The following is an 18,664-nucleotide window of genomic DNA, read 5'->3' as shown; positions in this document are numbered from 1 at the left end:
GTAGTGTCCGGGCCTGGCAGGAAGGGGAGGCGGGGACAGAGGGGCCTGAAGCACCGAGACCCACCACCCACAGCGACGGCCAAGGCAGAAACGCGGAGGGCTGCCCGAAGCCCGTGGTACGTGGCAAAACACCATGTGTACACATGCTGGCCCAACTTAGAAGCTCATGAGGGGCCAGTGGGGACTACCTTCTCTCTCTCTGCTCAAGCCGGTCTCACGGCCCCTTGGGTTGGGGCCCAAGGCGGGGAGGGACCCTGGAGCAGAAATCTGAGGGCCTCTTGGTCCCTTCACACATCTGGAGGGAAAGGTGCCCCTCTGGTTCCAAGTCTAAACGTGGGGAGGTGGGGGCAGGGAAGAGAGAGAGACAGAGAGAGCCCTCGCTCAGAGCCTCATGACTCCTGGTCCCTAAACAATTCTAACCAGCCGGAGTAGTTGGTTTCTCTTACCCACACAGTGAATGAGAAGGCAGACAGGCCTGGGTTCGAACATGAGCTCAGCCACCTTGAGCGTGACCTAGGGAGTTACTGGGCGCTCTGCCCCTCACACTCCTCACTTCACCCGCCCCAAGTAGGGGGCCCCCCCGCTTAGCTCCCCCTTTCAGGCAGCCAGGGAGGAAACAAATTCAGAGCAGACCCCAGCTGGTGTGCACCCCTCAGCCCCGTGACAGAAGGCCTCTGCAAGACGACCTGAGTTTTCCAGAGGTGGAACGCAGAGCCGTCAGGGTTCTGTCTGGTGGGCACGCAGTTCCTTCTGGAGGAACTCCCATTCAGAGGAGCTTTTCATCTGTTTGCCACTTGGGACAGTGAGGGCTGAAATCTCAGCTCTAGACCCCTCAGCATGGTGGCCCCCCGCACCCCGGCAGCCCCAAGGCCTGCTTTGGGAGGGCAAGTTGAGACACCACCCACCCTTGTTCCAAGGCTCCTTCTCCCCGGGGCCCTGCTCATTCACAGCTCCCGCTGGGCACGCAGCAGGACTCCAGCACCCAGAGCACCTCTGGTCTGAGAGGCTGTGGAGGAGCGTCTGGACCAGGGGTGGCCTGGGGAGGGGGGGTGAGGTCTGAAAAGCGCTGGAGGCCCCCAGTCTGATCAGGATGGGACTGCCAGGGAATGCTGACTCAGGCCCTTCCGGACCACGGCTGATGCCTGGGGAGCTGCTTGCCGGTTCAGCTGGTGTCCTGTCCGTCCTGATCCGGGCACCTCTCACTTCGGGGTCTGCAGGAGGATGCCCAGTTGGCTGCATAGTTCTAGTGTGTTCCACTCACATCCTCCGACCAAGTGCTTCGTGGCGTCAGCAGTGCTCAGAATCTAACTGCTCCACCTCTGAGCCTGTGGGATGACCTTCCCGGGGCCTCTGCATCCCCTGTCACAGAGCGGGCCAACCATACCCCATGGCTGCCTTGCACAGAGGACCCGTGAGTGCTGGCTTCCTTCCAGGCAGGGCTCTTGCCCGGCATCCCTGGCCCTCAATCCTGCATCTGCTTGTATGCCTCCAGGGCTGGACGGCTCACCACCCCCTGCCAACCACGGGGCTGGCCCAGTGGCCCAGGCCTGGGGCTCCCCCCCAAGTCAGAGGCTGAGGACACCCCACGTTGAGGGCAGGACCGGGAGGGGGCCCAGGCAGGCTAGGCAGCTCTGTGATGGAGACAGGGAAGATGGAGAAGGGGAGGAGGGAGCGCACCTGTGCCCACCCCCACCCTGTTAGCCAGCCCAAGGGGAGGCCCCAGACCCTGCGCCAGGGAAGGAGGACAAACGGAGGTTTTGTCCTTGACCAGCGGGCGGCCCGCACCACACAATGACCCTTTCATCAGGCTGAGGGAGCCCTGGGTCGAGGTTTCATCTGACAAGAGAGAACTCCCAGCCTCTTGTCCCTTGCTGGGGAAGTCGGGGCGGAGGGGGGGGCGGGGGGGCGCTGAGTCCTATCTGAGCCAGACCCAGGGCCATGCAAAATGGAGGCTCCAGGGCAACTAGCTGAAGCCCCTCCATCTGCCCTGGGGCGGGGGGAGAGGTCCCAAGAGTTTAGGTGACTGGCCACGGGCCGCACAAAAAGGGGCCCTGTTCTGGGTACACCCCAAAACCCGAGCTGACGGAAGGTCTGGGTCTCTACAATCAAGACCTCCACCCCATCCCATTCCCTCCCCTGCCACCACCCTCGGGGTCTCACCCAGGCTAGCCTAACAACAGAGCCTTGGTCCAGACCCCCAGGAGGAGTTCTGGGTTCCCCACAGGCCATGTGGCCCTGGCCCCTGCCCCCGCAGGCTGGCGTGAGGCTCTGTGGGACATGGTGTGTGATTTGCTGGGTCTGTGTCCACAGCGTCCCCAGAGGAGCCAAGTGTGGAAACACTGAGAAGTCAGGGCCTCAAAAATCGCTTCCCTTCACGGTGGTCTCCTCCCCACAGAGCATCTCGCACCCGCCCTGATCACCCCTGGAGGCCCCAGGGGCCCGGGCACGCCTTTCTCTGTGGGACCACCGTAGGGCGAATTTCTTCCCAAAGGCAGTGGCAGAACTGGTTCCAGAGCCGGGACGGCCATTACCCTGGGTTCTGTGTGACATCCAGAGGGCCTCTCTGCTCATCTAGGTGCCACCCCCTCTAGGAAGCCCTCTGAGATACCCCAGAGAGTTCAACACTCTCCCCGGAACAAATACAGCCACCAGTCCTCCCTCTGCGTCCCAGCTGCCCAGCCGCCCTGCTCCTAATGGCTGAGCGTGACCCCATCTCTCGAGCACCTACTGTATACCAAGAACCCGGCGGGGCACGTCTCTGCATTTGCTTGCCGAGTCCTCACGGCCACTCCAGAAGTTTGAGTCCCACTGGCCCTGGCCCCCCAGGGCACAGCCAGGTTACAGAATGCACCCAGGCAGCAAGAAGAAGAGCAGGGATGGGAACCCCAGAGCAGGGAGGACTCAAGGGAAACTCGGTCAGAAAATGAGCCTTTCCCCTGCGGGGCCTCAACGCGGCTGCAGGGCACACATGAGCCTGGAGGAAGCACATGAGCGCCCACCGCCCCTCCTGGCCCTTCCTCCCCACACACACAGGGTCAAAAGTAATCTCCAGAGCGCACCAGCCGCCCTTCGATTAGCAGTTGATGAGCCGTGCCCACGTGGCAAAGGCCCCGGGAGCGCTTTGTGGCGGGAGAAACTCCATTTCTGCAGCCCAGGCCAGGGGTCCCAGGCAGGTCCCCGGTGCTAACCCCTTGGATAAGTCACTGCACGGAGCCACACGTGCCTTGGAGTCCCGGAGGCTTGTGGGCCCAACATGCGCCTGCAGAGAGGAAGCATCTCCATCTCCCCACCACCGACCACCGATGAGGAGACTGGGGCCCAGAGAAGCCCCTGGACCCGCCCAAGGCCACACAGCAGGGCAACTCCCACACCTGGGCAGACGCAGCCTGCAGGCTGGGAGCTGCTCCTCCCGAGGGGAAACCAATGCACACTAAGCTGGGCGGCCCCGTTCTGCTGCCACACAGGCTCCGAGGCCAGGGGAGGGGGCCTGATTCAGCAATGCCCGCCCCCCGGGGTCGTGCCCACAGCGTTTCTGGGACTGCGGTTGGCACCACCAATAAAGCCACAGCGGTGGAGCCGGGAAGAGGCCCAGCCTTGGCAGGGCAGTGGTGAGCGCCCCCCAGCCCCCCCACAGCCAGGTGGTCGGTGAGTAACCGCCCCGTCACCCATGACTCACTCAGCTCCCCAGAGCGGGCGGTCACCATGAGAGGCTCGTACCGGAAGACCTGGGGGGATCATTGTAGCCAACCTCCACATCTGGGAGAGGGAGGCCAAGACGGGAAGGGACCTGCCCAGGACAGGAGACAGCCTGGTCCTGGCACGAGGCCCCCAGACCGGCTGACCAGCACCGCAGCCCTCTTCTTGACCTGCGGCCCCCCACCTGCCCTCTCTGGGGCCCTCGCTGACCCCCCACTGGCCGTGGAAGCTTCTGCCCTGACAACAGTGGTGCAGAGAAGGGTAAGGCTGGCCAGAGCTGCCTCACAAGGCCAGCCAAGCTCAGCATCAGGCGGGGGCTCAGGGCCCTTCCAGGCCAGCACACCCGTCCGACCCAATCAGTGGCAGGGGCCCAGGCATGCATCTGGGATTCGCTATGCACGGACCACAGCCCAAGACAGGGAGCTGGGAGAGCAGCCCAGATGAAAAGGGCAGGATCAATTGTCCACCAGTGTCTGTGATCCCAGCAGTGGGATGCCTTCTGGAAAGTTCTCTGAGGCAGAAAGAAGCCTCCGCCCAGGGCCCCTCCTGCCCCTGGCATCCTCAGATCCCACAGGGCTGACCTGCCTAAGTATTCCCGGGGTAGTGAGGTGGGCTTACTGTTGACCCCCAACTGTTCTCAAAGCACTTTTGCACAGGCCGCCCCAGCTGCACCCGGGTATCAGTGCAGAGCCACCCACGAGGGTCTTCCCACCATTCTCACTGTCATCTGCAGCCCCGGGGCCCTGCTCCCACTGTGGCCTCCTCCAGGCCCAGCCAGCACTGTACCCACCAAACGGGGCAGGGGAAACCCCAGAGCTCCCTCTCTTGCTCCTGGGAGCAGCTAACTGAATTTCTCCCCAGGAAAGCCTGGCATCAGCACTTTCTCTCCCCGGGGCAGGGCCGGGAGGGGGGGGGCGCGGGGGGAGCTGATGGTCAGGCTGGGCTGGTGCTGGAGCAGGGGTCGCCGAAGGCAGGGCAGGGGGCAGAGTCTGCTTTGCTGCCCCCCACCACATACCCTGGACCTCCGCACTGGCCCAGGAACGTTTGGAAAACTATCGCCTTTGGAGAATTTTTCCCAACAAAGCTGTGGCAGTGAACACGCAGGGAGCGAGCCCATGTGGGCACAGATGGTAATCACTGCAGGCCTGGATTGCGGGAGCCAACCTGAAGGAAAACTTGGGGTCTACCCATGCATACTGGCCACCACCTGCCCCAGAGCTCCTCACTGCTGCTTGGTCCCACTCTCTCCAGCTCCTGAGCCCCTTGCCCACCTCCTCCTCTCAGATTCTTACTCCAGACAACCCCCGGAGGACTCCTGGTTTCCTACCCCTGGACACCTCCCCATTAACGCCAAACCTCAGCCAGCTGCCTCCAAAAATGGTTTCTTAAGGCATAGTAGCTGCTGATTCTCTAGCTTAAGATTGAGATGCGGGGATTTTCAGGGGGAGGGGGAGGCTTCCCGACCTCTGACCTCTGAGAACTGGAGGCTGGGATTCCAAGGCCCCCTTGGTTGATCCATTTCCCAGGAGGGATGCCAGAAGCAGGACTTTCCTAGCCTGATTCCCCAAAGATCAGGCGGTCCCAATCCGGCCCCTTTCCCTGCCTGGGGCGGCCTATCCCTCCCCCCCCCTCCCCACCTTCCCCAGGCGATGCCTCTGCAGCCGGGCTGCCCGCCGGGCCTGGAGCACTCTCTGCGCCTGGACCTTGTAATTATGTCCCACAGCCCGGGAAACCGCGGGCCTCGCAGCATCTGGCTGCGGTTGCGAACTTTTGTTTCAAGATGCGCGACTATTTATAGAAGGAAAACGGGTAGGATAGTAATTTCCTAGGAGCTGGAGGAGAAATTGGCTGCGCCTCTATTAAAAGGGGGTGGGGGCACGGCATTTATTAGGATTGCGGCCGCGCGGGAGGTGGGGGTGGCGCACGGAGCGGGAAGGCAGCGCCTGCCCCCTCTGGCCGCGTTAGGCGACCCCGGACGTGGCCCGCGTGCAAAGGAGGGGGAGGAGGAGGGGAGGAGAGAAGGGGAGGGAGAACTAGCTCTGAGGTTTAATCAGTAGCATCCAGCTTAAATTCCCCCAAACGGCGGTTCCATAAATCAAACTTCTTTTTAAATCGGAGGCCAGAGCATATGCGTCCCATTAGGAATCGGGCGAAGCCGCTGCCGCGCCGACGCGCCCCCTCGGCTCCCTGGGCCCGGCCCGGCCCTGCCTGGAGCTTCCCGGAGCCCGGTGGGCGCTGCCCGTCCCGACGCACACGCGCGCCCACGCTCCGCGCGCTGCCTCGGCCAGGACCCCAGGGCGCACCTCGGCCAGCCGCACGCGCGCTGCGCGTCCCCCTCGCCCCCAGGTGAGGAGTAGGCAGTAGCTGGGTCGGGCGGCTCAGCGCGGCGGGACGGCGCGAGAAGCCGCGGCCGCCACCGAGGACAGCTTGGGCGCTGTCTGGCGGGGCGCAGAGGGCACGTGTGCGCCGGTGTGCGCGCGGGGGAGCGGGCGTGTGCGTGCGGCTCTCCCGAGGGCGGCCCCCGCGGGCCGACCCCGTGGATTTATAAAGGGAAGGGGATCCCGCTGGGCCGGGACTCCGGAGGGACCGCGCAGGGAATCCCCGCGCCGCCGCGCGCCCTCCCGCCCTCGCGCTCGGTGCGCACAGTCTGGTCCCCCCGGGCAGTAGGGCCTCTGGCGGGCCACGCTCTCTCTGACCCCAAAGCCGTAACTTCTCACTGCTGCAGCCGCCCCCCACGTCCTCCACCTCGGCGCCTTAGGCAGACGAGGAGACCCAAAGTCGCAGCCTACCGAGCGCGTCGGGCACCCGGTGCCCCGCCCAGGGACTCCGCTGCCGAGTTTCCTACCCGCCCGGCTCCTGCGCCGGAGGCCGAGGAGAGGGCTTCCTCCTCCACCACCCGCCCCGCGTGCGGCCCGCGGCACTCACAGGTAGCTGCCGCTGGACAGGATGAGAAAGATCTGCGGGCAGTACACGGAGAGGAGCGCGCCGCGCGGCGACAGCAGGAGCATGGTGGGCCGGCGCTCCTGGAAGGGCTCGGCGGGCCCGGCGGGCAGGACGCCTGGGCCAGCTGAGGCCGGGGTCTCCGCGGCCCTCCCCGAGGTGGGGCGGCGACACCAGGCGCTAGGGACCCGGGCGCGCGGGCCCCAGCGCAGTATTCGTCCGTGCCCCGCCGCCAGGGCCGAGCATCGCGCTGGGGCTGGGGCCGGGGCCGCGGCGGGCGCTGGGGCTGGAGTGTGGAGCGAGGGGACGGGCAGTGGGCAGCGGGTGCGCCTCGGCGGCTGTCTAGCCCTCCGTCCGTCGATCGGTCGGAACCGGCTCTGTCGCTCGCTCTGGCTCAAGTCTCCAAGTCTCTCGAGGCGCGCAGCTGCCATTGGACGGGCCGCCCCTACATCCGCCTCCTCTGCGGGCGGGTTTTTTAAAGGGGAGGCTGACCGGAGCGTGCGACAGGAGCCGCCCCCAGGGCTTGCCCAAACTGCCCCGGCCCCTATCCCCCCACCTCCCCGCCCAACTTCAGCGAACCGCACGGCTCCGGCCTGCTCTGGAAGGCGCACCTGGGGGGAGGCACCGCCGCGTAACCGCGCGGGGGCGTGCGGTCCTCTTGGGGGGCTGTGCTCGGTAGTGGGTTCTCGTGTTCGCATGCATGTGCCTGCATGTGCCTGTGTGTGCCCGCGGGAGCGTGGGCGCGTCTGTGAGGGCGCAGGTGTGTGCGCACAGATGCGCTGTGGGTGCTGCCCTTCGGCTGCGCGCGCCCCTGGGTCTGGTTAGGCTGGCTGTGAGTCGCACACTCTCACCCTAACCAACCAGGCCCAGCCAGGCAGGGCCCACCTGTGCACATGCGCACTGGTGTCTCTGTAGGGTCCTGCCTCAGTGCCTCTTTCGAGAGGCGGTGAGAAGGCACCCCTAATTGGTTCACAGAGGCCCCCAACTTTGGCTTCCCCGTCTCACTTCTTTTGCTCTCCTTTGAGGGGTCGGTTGGGTTAGGTGTAGGGAGGAGCAGATTCACAAGGACACACTTCCTAAACAATCCTTCTTCTTCCAGTGATTTTTTTAAAGGCCAGAAACCCACCTCCTATTTTGAGGTTTTGAGTCCCACCTCCTATTGTCTGCCAAGCCTGGCTATATATGAATGATCTTCCAGATACAGTGTAGACCCTGTCAGCTGGGGCGAAAGCACAAGGCAGGGATGATGACAAGAGTGGTCTGTGAAGATATGGCCAGTGGTCCAGGGGTGGGGCATTTCCCATCTTCTAGACCTGGCATGCAGATTCATGCCCAGCAGCGGGAAGCAGGGGGCTGCCCCCTTCACCTTCACCCCACTGGATCCCTCTGCCTATCCCAGGGCAGGAATGGAGCAGGGCTGATCCTGGGACTTCGTAACCCCATTCCAGTGGGCAGAGGATGCCCGGATTCCAAGGGCTTGTCCTGGCCCTGGCTTGGCCTCCCTGAGGGCTGCAGCCTGGAGCCTGCTCAGTCCAAAAGTGAGGAACTGTGACTCCCCAAAGCCATCTGTTTTGAAATTGCTCAAAATCCAAGGCAAACTGACTCTTGAGGCCCTGATCCCCAAAGGGATTGTGAGGCCAGAGTTCTCCAACCCTGCTGGTCTGGGAGCTTCCCCCAGGGGCTACACGTCTGTGTGGTGGCTGCGTGTGCACGAGTGGGGGAGGTTCCCGATGCACATTCATAAACGTGCACACACAGGTGTAGGTTGGGGGAGGGCATGATCATGGAATATCCCCCCAGGGCATGCAATCTCTGACGTTGGCTTGGAACGTCTATGGCCCTAAAATCCACTACCTGGAGGAGTCCCCAGGGTGCTGATACTGAGGTCATTAACAGTGAGGAAAGCTTGGCTGTGCTCACAGGTGTTTATTGGGTCCCCCTCCCTCCAGGGTGCAGGCACCCAGGACGAATCTTCACAGTACCCAGTGAAGGACATGCTACTGTGATCCCACTTCCCGGATGAGGGAGGCAGCCTGGGAGATTAAAGCCTCCAGCCAAAGCCACCAATGAGGAGTGAGGGGGAGGAATGAACCCCAAACCTCATCTTTACTGCACTGGACTCCCAAGTCATTAACCCCTCGGGTCACATCTGGGTCCAGCTCCCCCCTCCTCCCTGCCTTGTGCGGCCAAGATGGCTTTACTATAAAGAAAGCAAGACCCCTGCTCCAAGGTGGGCAGGCAGGTAGCGGCCGAGGCTCAGCCCCCTCCCCTTAGCAGATCCCGTGGTGGCTCCCTGGTTTTCCCGGATGTGGTTCCACAGGGTGTTTGGAGATTAGGTTTTCTCCTCTCCCCCCAGGAGTGTGTGTTTTAGGGGGCACAGCGGGGTCAGGGGGGAGCTTCCCACACCAGGACTCCTGAGTGGAGGCAGAAGGCAGCGCCTGGCTCTCTTGCCCACTCCCAGAGAGGCAGGCACACAGGCCGGGTCTCACTCACTGGTCTCTCTCTACTCAGACACAGGCCACCACCCTGTTTAGGATGGCCAGAGCCGCAGTCCCATTTACAGAGGGGAGAGGGAAGCTGCCTTGTGTCCGGAGGTCGGTAGGTCCATCATGTAGGCCTCTGAGCCCTGCAACCAGCCCTGGGAGCCCAGGTTGGGCACCACCTCGAGCTCCTTTTGCTGCCTGGGGTGGGGAGGGAAAGGTCATAGAGCACTTCCCACAGGCTGGGGGGGCGGGGTGGGGGGGTGTTCTTTTGGATGACTCCTGTTGAGAAACTGGTGCTGGTGCTAGGAGGAGAGGTCAGTGGTGGAGGCCAGAGCCAGTCCTAGCTCTGCCTATTACTCTCGGAGACAAGTGATTTGGCCTCCCTTGCTCAGTTTCCTGATCCTTAAAATGCGGACCTAAATCTAGGATGGCCAGGAGCAGACAAAGCCTTAGTGCGGAGAACCAGAGAGAGCCTCATTAGGGGCTGCCCATTACTTTGGGGGGTACAGCGAGAGGAACTGCAGGGGCTGCAGATCCAAAACAGTGCCTCCCTCCCAACCCCCACCCCCTGGCGGACTCAGTGCAGGCACCCTCACCTCCGTAGACAAACACCCAGGGACACAGCCTGCACAGACCCACAATAAACAGAACCACCAGCAGCGGTAGGCATGCCAGCCCGGGCCTGCAGAACTGAGGCTAGGACAGGGTCTTCCAGCCCTGCCTCTGGAGCCCCCGGCCTCAGTTTCCCCATCTCTAAAATGGCGGAGGGGGCGACAGAAGCACCGGCGATAGACGAGATGATTATCAGGTGGTGCTTCTACCTCTCAGCCTGGGAAACCGGGACTCCGTCTCCCGCCGGACTGTTCACCGGCTCTGCTCTGGCCAGGGCCCCGCCTGCCTCCTGGCCCCGGCGGCGCACAGTAGGGGCGCAAGGCGCGGCAGGGCCCGCGGCCGTGGGCGCCCCCGAGCGACGTGCACCGCACCCCCTCACGGTCACATCGGCCCCCCACCCCCACTTTGAGCAAGGCCGAGACAGATTCTGTCTAAAGGAGATCGCAGCTCAACAGGTAAGGACTCGGCTGGGTTCAGGAATGTGGAAATACGACTCGGAGCAGCTACCGCAGCGAGCAGCGAGCGCGGCCCGCCGGGCGCCCGCCCGCCCGCCCGCCGGGCCGCGCGAGGGGGAGCGCAGCGAGAGGGGGCCGGGTCGAGGGCCCAGGGCGGGCGGGGGCGCGGGCCCCGGACCGAGCCCGAGGCGGCCGGGCCCGCCGCGCGGCCCATCCCGAGCCAGCCGGACGAGTTGTCAAGGCAATTTCAACACGTCCGGGTGATGGATAGGGTCGAAGGGCCCAGGCAGGTGCCCCGGCCTGCAGGCTCGCGGCCGGGGTGCTCGCTCCCCGCCCGCTCAGGCCTTCCCGGCCGCCCGACGCCCCCGGCTCCTGGCCCCGGCGCGCCCTCCAGACGGCGAGCGCTCGGCCCGGGCTCGGCGCCCAGCGCAGCCCGGGGGAGGGAAGGCGCGTCCCACCCCCAGGGCCTGGAGCCCAAACAGGTGAAAGTACGCGCCGGGCACGCTCGCCGCTACCCGCGAGCCTGGCCGCCGCCGTCTGCGCGCCCTGCTCTCCTTCCACCAGCCCTGTCCTCGGCGCACTTCGGGAGTACCTGCTGTTCGTGGGGCTTGGGGGCGTCTCTGCTGGGCCGGGGCGAGGGTCCGACACACAGGCCAGCCCCGGATCCCCAAGGGCCGCCTGTGCCCCCTCAGGCCCCACGTTTCTGCTGCGACCCTCTGGAACCGGTTCCTCCCGGCTGCCCCTACCCGGGGCTGCGGCCCCTGCCCACGGGGATACTCACCCGAGCTTCACGTAGAGGACGCCAAAGCAGAGAAACACGTAGAAAATCCACTTGCGAAAGTTTCTGTGCATGATCCAGGGAGGGGGGCTGCGCCATAGACAGCGGCGGCCGGAGGGGACGCGCGGGCCGGGCAGGGAACTGGCGAGGGCAGGGGGCTTCGGCGGACCGCTCTCAGCCAGCGCTGCGGCTCGGGCGGCCGGCGACGCGCGGGCACTCAGCGCGCGCTGCCACCATGGTGAGCCCGGGGCGCCGCCGCCGCCGCGTGCGCCTGGGTAGTGACCTGGGCCGGGAACCGCGACCTCGGAGCTGGGCTGAGAGATCGCTGGGCACGACGAGCGCCGGCGGGGGCCGGGCCGGAGCACTGCGGGCGGGCGGGCGCTGCCTCCACTGGGCGCAGCCGCCTGGGGCCGTGCGCGCCTCGCCGAGCGCCGCGGCGGCCAATGTGTCCGCACTTGTCCGCCTCCCCAGGTGACTCGCGGCCCCGGCAAGCGAGCTGCGAGAGAACGAGCGCGCCCCAGGTAGGAGGATCCGCCTCCCGCCCGCCCTCCTCGCTCGCCGCGCGCTCTCTCTCCCTCGCTCCCGGGCTCTCCCCTCCCTTTTCTCCTCCCTCCCCCGTGACACACAAACACATCCACCCCCCCCCCACACACACACACACCCCTGCCCAGGCCCGCTTCCTTCCGATCGGCCTCCTGGGACTGGTCAGGGGGAGGGGGATTGGGTGCGGGGAGTTGGGGGGGGGGGCGGCCCGCAGGGGAGGGTGCGTCTCTGAAGAGACACCTGCGGTTGGGCTGGCCGCTCCTCTACGCCTGCAAGGGTGGGGGTGGGGTGCGGGAGAACGCCCCGTACAGGTGGTGGTGGACCCTCGGCTTCCAGTCTCTAGTGGGGGTGGGGGTGGCAGGGCAGAGACCACCCACCCCCATAGCCATTCTTGGCTCGCTTCCCCTCCCCCCAGCAATTATACGCTTGGGGTCCTCCTGGGCCACACCCTTAACCCAAGTATCTGCTGCCTCCCTTGCAGACGTGGATCAGAGCCCTCCCCCAGCACCCAGGGTCACCCCCACCTGTGAGCACTGCTGCCAGAGAGACTACCTCAGAGGGGACAGGGAAGGGACAGACAGGCCTCGCCTGATGCAGGCGGATGGCTCGCATGCCATCCTGCAGAAGCCATTGGACTAAGCACCATGATGGGGACGGATAGGAGGATGTTGAGGGCCCCCCTTGGCTTTGGGAGAAGCTCCCCCCCCCAGGGGTTCCCTGCTTCGCCTCTTCCACTGCCTCTGCTCAGTCTCCTTGGCAGTTCCCCGGCTCAGTGTTCACGTTCAGAGCCCGGAGCGCGAGGTCTCCCCGGCGGCGGTGCCTCGCACGCCCGGAGCGGTTCAGTTTGGCACAGCCCCTGGAAGCTCTGTCTGTCCTGAGGGGCAGGCCGGTGACCCGCCGCCTTACAGCCATCCTGGCCACGCTTCTCTGCTGTTCCGCGGGTTCACAGCCCTGGACGCCCTCAAGCCTGCCACTCTTGGGCGAGGGGATGGAACTGGGAGGTGCTTAATTGCCGAGGACCGGCCAGACCCGAGACTCGCTGGGGTGCGGTAGGGCGAGGGCAGTTGTTTCCAGCCACCCTGGGTCCCACCTAGCCAAGCCGGGGCAGGAGGACTCTAGCTCAGAACCCACCTACCCGCACCCCTGCAGTCCTGCTCAACTAAGTGCCCCATTCCCTCTTAATCATTTTCAATTCCCTAAACCTTTGCCAGGACCTCGGCGCAGGCCATTCCTCGGCCCCTGGATCCGAGGCCCGGTGGTGCCGTTCTACCGGGCCAGGTGGATGGGGAGGGTTCCCAGATGAAAAGGGCGTTGGAGAGTAACCACAGGCAGGGAAATTGAGGCACAGAGAGACGTGAAGGGACCGTTGCAGCCTCATTCACAGTGTTGCCCGAGCCCCAGCGCCCCGGACGTCCCGTTCAGTGAGAATGGGAAACTGAGCGCTGGAACCGGAGGGTAGGCGCGGAGCCCCACGCAGCCGGCCTGCGGCCGGAGCCGGGCCCGCTGGGGGTGGGGAGCCGCGGGAGGAGCTGGGCGCACGGGCGGATGCTGCCACCCGGCGGCGACACCGCGGACGCTCGGACGCGGGACGCGGGCACTGCGGGGCCGGGGCGTCGCGGGCCTCCGGTCCACGCCGGCTGCCGGGCTGCGAGGTGAGGGGTGTCCCCGACCCTATTATCACAGAGTCCGGGGACCACCCCGCATCCCCACAACCGCCAACCCCAGTCTCAGTGTCCGTTCACGGGGCGAATCCTCAGGAGCTGTGGGGCGGTGGTGGGGCTTCCCCGCTCAGGTCGGGGCGACCACGCCAGAGCCCCCGGCTGCGCGGACCCCCAGCCGCCCACCCCAGTCCGATCCCGAACCTGAGGTTGGGTTGGCTCCAGAAGCAGCCGGGCAGGGTGGGGCGGGCAGAAGGGAGGGTTACGGCGGACGAGCGGGCAGGACGCCTGGGTTTGTTCTTGGTCTCAACCTGTCTCTGTGCCTCAGTTTCCCCGGGAGCACGGGAGGTAGAGCAGCGCCTCTCTGGATGGAGAGGGACAGTAGCGCAGCGTCGTGCTGCCCCCTGCTGGCCGCGGCGGGAGGCGGCGCCGGGGACAAAGGTAGGCGGAGCAGGGCTGGGTTCAAGACCTGTAAGTCGCTCCCTCCACAGTGTGTGCTTTCTCCTCGGTGTCTCCAGGGGAGTCTCTGAATGGCTTCAAGGTTGGGGGAAGTCTGGGGTGGTAAGAGCTCTCTGATTCCCCTTCCTGTGTGTGTGTGTGTGTGTAGACGGGTGCACACACTAACACACATACCAAACTCGTTCCTGCCCCAGGGCTTTTGCACTGACTGTACCTTCTAGTGCAGTGCTCTTCCCGGGTTCTGTGTGACCCCAGCGTAAATACCGCACATCGCAGGGGCCCACACATTCCTCCTCCCAAACATATTCACTGGTATTCTCTATCCTAACAATCTACTGTTCCCTTTGTGACACAGAGCACAATATGCCGTCACTTGCTCCCTGTCTACCACCAGCCTATAAACTCTATAGAGACCATCTTCACATCTGCTTTGGTCCTCGCTCAGTTAAGCGCTCGATAAGCAATTGTCAAATGAACAAATGATTTTCCAGGAGGCAGCCAGCGTCCATGACCCATAATGTTACAAGCCACAGAGAGCAGGGACCTGACATCGACTCCTTTAAACATTGTGATCGAGCTCAAGCACCATCTCCAGGACCACACCCCCTTCTTGCTGCCTTTCTCCTGCCTTGCTCTTGCGTCTTGTTACTGGTTCACTGACAAGTGTTTTCTGAACCCCCACAACTCAGGTTACACTGAGTGTGTATTGGGCACAGCCTAGATAAGGAGCAGGTGCCCGACTTCAGGACCTCACGCATCCTCGTGCAAAGGTGCTATCAGACTCATTGCACAAAATGAGGAACTGAGGTAGAGAAGGAAGTGCTTGGCCAAGGTCACACCAGTAGGTGAAGCTGGGACTCGAACCCAGGCCCATCAGGCCCAGAGCTTGGGCTCCTTCCACTGCACATCTCAACCAGCAGGGAGACTCGGCCTGTGCCTCATGGAGTGGAAGATATGGGGCAAAGCACCCACATCCTGATGCTGGGAGTCCCCATTTCGATGGGGGAGCACAGTGTGGCACGAGGCCAGAGGACAGCAGGCCCTGAGGAAGGTACCAGCAATACTGGGCAAACCCCTGGGGTAGTGAGGTGCATGAGAAGGGCCTGGAAAGCAGTGGATTTGTGGTAACAGAATTCCTAATGGCTCCCCAAAATGTCCCACCCTAATCCCCAGGACCGTGAATGTGACAAGATAGCATGCCCATTCCCGTACATGGCAAAGGTGTGACAAGGTCACTAATCAGTTGACTTTGAGTTTGTCAAAAGGGATCATCCCGGTGTACCTGACCTAATCCCACCCGCCCTTGATAAGCAGAGAATATTCTTATGGCCTCGTGGCAGGGAATTCCGATGGCTTCTAGGAGCTCAGAGCAGCCCCCAGCTGACAGCTGTGAGGGACCAGGGACCTCAGTCCCACGGTCGCAGGACCTGAATTCTGCCCCTAAGTCCCCAGAGCCACCAGCCGAGCCCCTGCCTTGCCCACATGTGGGTTTGCACATTGTGAGACCCGAAGCAGAGAACCAGCCACACCTTGCCCGACTTCTGAGCACAGAACTTTGGTGTAACAAACGCATGTCCTTTTAAGCTACTACATTTGTGGCAATCGGCCACACAGCAATATGAAACCAATACAGTGTGATATGGACATGCAGAGAGAGGGAAGCAGAAATCCAAGTGATCGAACAATATGAACAAGGGCTGCTGGGTGCTGGGAGGTCGTGGAGCAGAGTAAAAGATGAAACCAGGAGGAGACAGGGGCTCAGACACAGAGAGGCCAGAATGCCAGGCTGAGGAGCATGGACTCAATTTCATAGGCACTGGGGAGCTATTGAAGACTCATGAAGGAGAGAGGCCCACCTGAAGTGGGCCCTGAATGCAGTGTCCCAAGCTTGCCTGACCAGCCAACCCCTAGGATGAATCCAGACCTACGTCTGCAGGATGTCCTGGGGAAGGGGCCTGGGGATCTTCATGATGAGTAAACACTCAGGTGGCTCCGGAGATCAGCACATTTGGGAAATACTCCTATTGGACAACTGTACAAACAGTTGAAAGTTCTGAGTCTGTATCCCAGATCATCTCTGTGCATGAGGTTTTCCAAAGCCCCTGTCAGGGGGTGGGAGGGGGTTGTGGGGAGGAGCCCCCCCTTTGTGGGAGGGGCAGAGCACGCTCTGGTGAGTGAGAACCAGAGCCCACCTGGGAGAAGAGGATGTCAGAGACAGATGAGCTCCAGCAGAAGCCCAAGAGAGCCTTCCGGGGAGTCCTCCTGACTGCCCCCTATGTGCTGCCAAGGGCTCCCCTGGAGAAGGGCAGACAGAGCTTCCCCCTTCCCCAGGGGGAGAATGAGGACCCCACTGCCCACCCAGAGCTTGACGAGATTGCATGGGGTGCCCAGAAGCCCAGAAAACTAGAAGGAATGAGCACCTGGATCCAGCATCTGTTCACCAAGAATAAAATGTGCAGGCTCTCCTGTGACTTCTGATCTCTGCAGGGGTTTTGAATCCGGGATGTGAGGCATTTGCTGGCAGGCTCAGGGCCACCTTGGAACAAACTTGCTGTTTGGCTCAAAGTGGGTAGGGGTCAGGTTGGCCCCTGCAGAGGGAAGCATCACCAGTTGCTACCTTGGTGACTGGGGGTCCTCCACCTGTCTCAACAATCAGGTCGGTGTCATCACCTGCACTTACAGGTGCTGGGCAAACTGAGGAGCAGAGAGAACCCTGCCAACCCCAGCTGAACTGTGATTTGAGAGAGAGATCAGCCTTTACTATATCGATCGATCCCCCGTGATCATGTAAGAAAACCAGGGAAAGAGTTTATATTGTAACAATACAATTGAGAGAGACCAGGCGCCACCTACTGGAGGACAGTCACTTGGCCTGGGTGAGCTGGAGACAAAAGGACGCGGGACCCTCAGGATTTGGGCCCAGAAAGGCGGAAGGGGGGCAAGGACTAGGGGCCAGCATTGGGAGGACACTTGGGGACAGCGGGGGCCAGTCTTTGAAGAGTTGCTTGGACATGATCCATCCCATGGAGGCTCAGCCAGTGCCTGAGGATGGCCATCAACAAGAGAACGCTGCACACTTGCCTGGGTGGAGGAGCTATGGTTCGGATGAATGACCCGACCATCCCAGGACAGAGGGGGTCCCCAGGATGAGAGACTTCCAGTTATAAAACCAGACAGTCCCAGGAAAACCGGGCCACGTTGGTCACCCTAGCTAGAGCACCTCTTTTTCTCATTGCTATGGATCTAGAACCTTCCATCAGTTCTCAGTAGCTGCAGCATATAATCCATGAACTTTCCATCGGGAAGACATCTGTCTGCCTGGGACCCAGGATTTCTACTCCCTACCAGATGTCCCTGTGCAAACACCTTCCCCTCCCTCTTTTCAAAGACCCAGGACACTCAGAAGTCCCTCTGTCTATTCTCATAACTGAAGCATCCAAGGCAAGGACAGCTTCAGGCACAGCTGCATCCAGGGCTCAAATGAAATTACTAGTGATTTCTGTTTTTCCTGCCGTTGGTTCTGCTCACCTAGAAGTTAGCCTCAGCATCAGGCAGGCCTTCTCCACCTCACCCAGCGGCCCCTCCCAGCTCAGTCCTCTGTCTTTGCGGCTCCACAACAGCAGAGGAAAGAGCTTCCTTTCCCACCTTCCAGCAGCACATCAAGATGGACTGTCGCTGCCTGTGAGTGGTCTGGCCTGGGTCCCTGAGCCAGGCACTGTGGCCAGAGTAGGAAGCACGGGCCTGGGTCCCATGGGGTTTTGGAGTCCAGGTTAGGGTCATTCTCATCCAGATGGCACAGACTCAGAAAGGGGAAGTGGTGGCCCCTCGAGGAAAATGAAGGGAAGCGAGTGAGTGCTGGGCAGGAAGAGAGCCAGAGTCCACCACACATTACAAATGTTGTATTTAACACACACGTATAGGACAGGCTCCATTCATTCGTTCAACCTCAGTGCGGCCCTGAGGAGGGAACTGAGGCACAAAGGGGATGGGGTGGGGCTCAGGGCCTGGAGGGCGGCACAGCCCCAGAAACTTGCCACTGCACATTCCGTCAGTAGGCCAAAGAAAGGCCACAGGAGCCTTTCCAAAGATGCCTGGACTTTCCAAAAGCCCTGGACTTTCTGGGCTTTTGTTGTGAGCCCCTAATGCCATTCAGCCTCGAATCTGGGGCAGGGGTCTGTGGTCCACCGTTCGGCCCTACCTCTGGGCCTTTTCCCTGCTGTTGCATGCTGTTCCCCATCTGGAATTCCTTTCCCTCTGCTTTCCACTACATTTTACAGCCCAACTCTGACCACTGACCTCTCGAGCTGTTAGGCTGGGTCAGGCCATGAAGGACACTGAAAGCCAGGCCAACACCTTGGACTCTGTCCTAGGCAAAAGCCAAACACTATGCACCTGGCTGCCTGAGTAAGCTGGGGGTTTTCAACAGCAGCACCATGGACATTTGGGCCTGGATCATTCTCTGTGGTGGGGGCTATGCTGTGCCCTGTAGCCCCCACCTGCCAGACCCATGTAGCACCCCTCCCCCTGTTGGGTCTCCAGTCATTGCCAATGTCCCTTGGGAGAGGTGGGGGCAGAACGGGCTGATACAAGGCTTGGACTTTTCTGTGTGGAGGATGCAGGTTCCACACCCATTGCCTGCCCCCCACCCCATGCTACTTACTGTGTTTCTCTGGGCCCCCTAAGCCTTCGATTTCACAGCTTTGGGTCTGGAGGGTGTGGCCCCAGCTCCTTAGCTTAGTGCAGGAGACCTTCTCTCCAGGGTCAGGTCCTGCACCGACCTGCCCAATCATCCCGCTGGTACCATGTGATCCACTCAGACCCTAACAGCAGTGCTTAAACAAGGTACATGTGTATTTTTCTTTCCCATAAAAGAAGTTGAGATGTAGGAAAAGTAGGACTAGTATAAAGGCCATACATATCATCCGGGACCCAGGCTCCTGCCAGCTCCTTGCTCTGCCTTCTTGAGCATGTGTCTTCACCTCCAAGTGCAAGACGGCTGCTAGAGTTCTGCCATCATATCTACTTTCCAGGCTGCAAGAT

At 62.3% G+C, this 18,664-nt stretch overlaps 1 protein-coding gene across 1 annotated transcript in view; it reads right to left on the bottom strand.

Moving 5' to 3' along the window:
• Positions 1-11,504, bottom strand: part of WNT7B (Wnt family member 7B) — a 49,831-nt gene extending 38,327 nt beyond the window's left edge. Inside the window, exon 1 of the mRNA XM_045866698.3 lies at positions 10,968-11,504. Within this exon, the coding sequence (XP_045722654.1) occupies positions 10,968-11,038 (71 nt within the window). The 5' untranslated portion in view covers positions 11,039-11,504. The remainder of the gene's footprint in view (positions 1-10,967) is intronic.
• Positions 11,505-18,664: the final 7,160 nt, after the last annotated feature.

The sequence above is a fragment of the Mirounga angustirostris genome, unplaced genomic scaffold (genome assembly GCF_029215605.1).
Source record: "Mirounga angustirostris isolate CCGP_5_RB_7025 unplaced genomic scaffold, mMirAng1.0.hap1 SCAF_5, whole genome shotgun sequence".
Taxonomy (NCBI): Eukaryota; Metazoa; Chordata; class Mammalia; order Carnivora; family Phocidae; genus Mirounga; species Mirounga angustirostris.
This window is presented reverse-complemented; position numbering and strand designations above follow the sequence as displayed.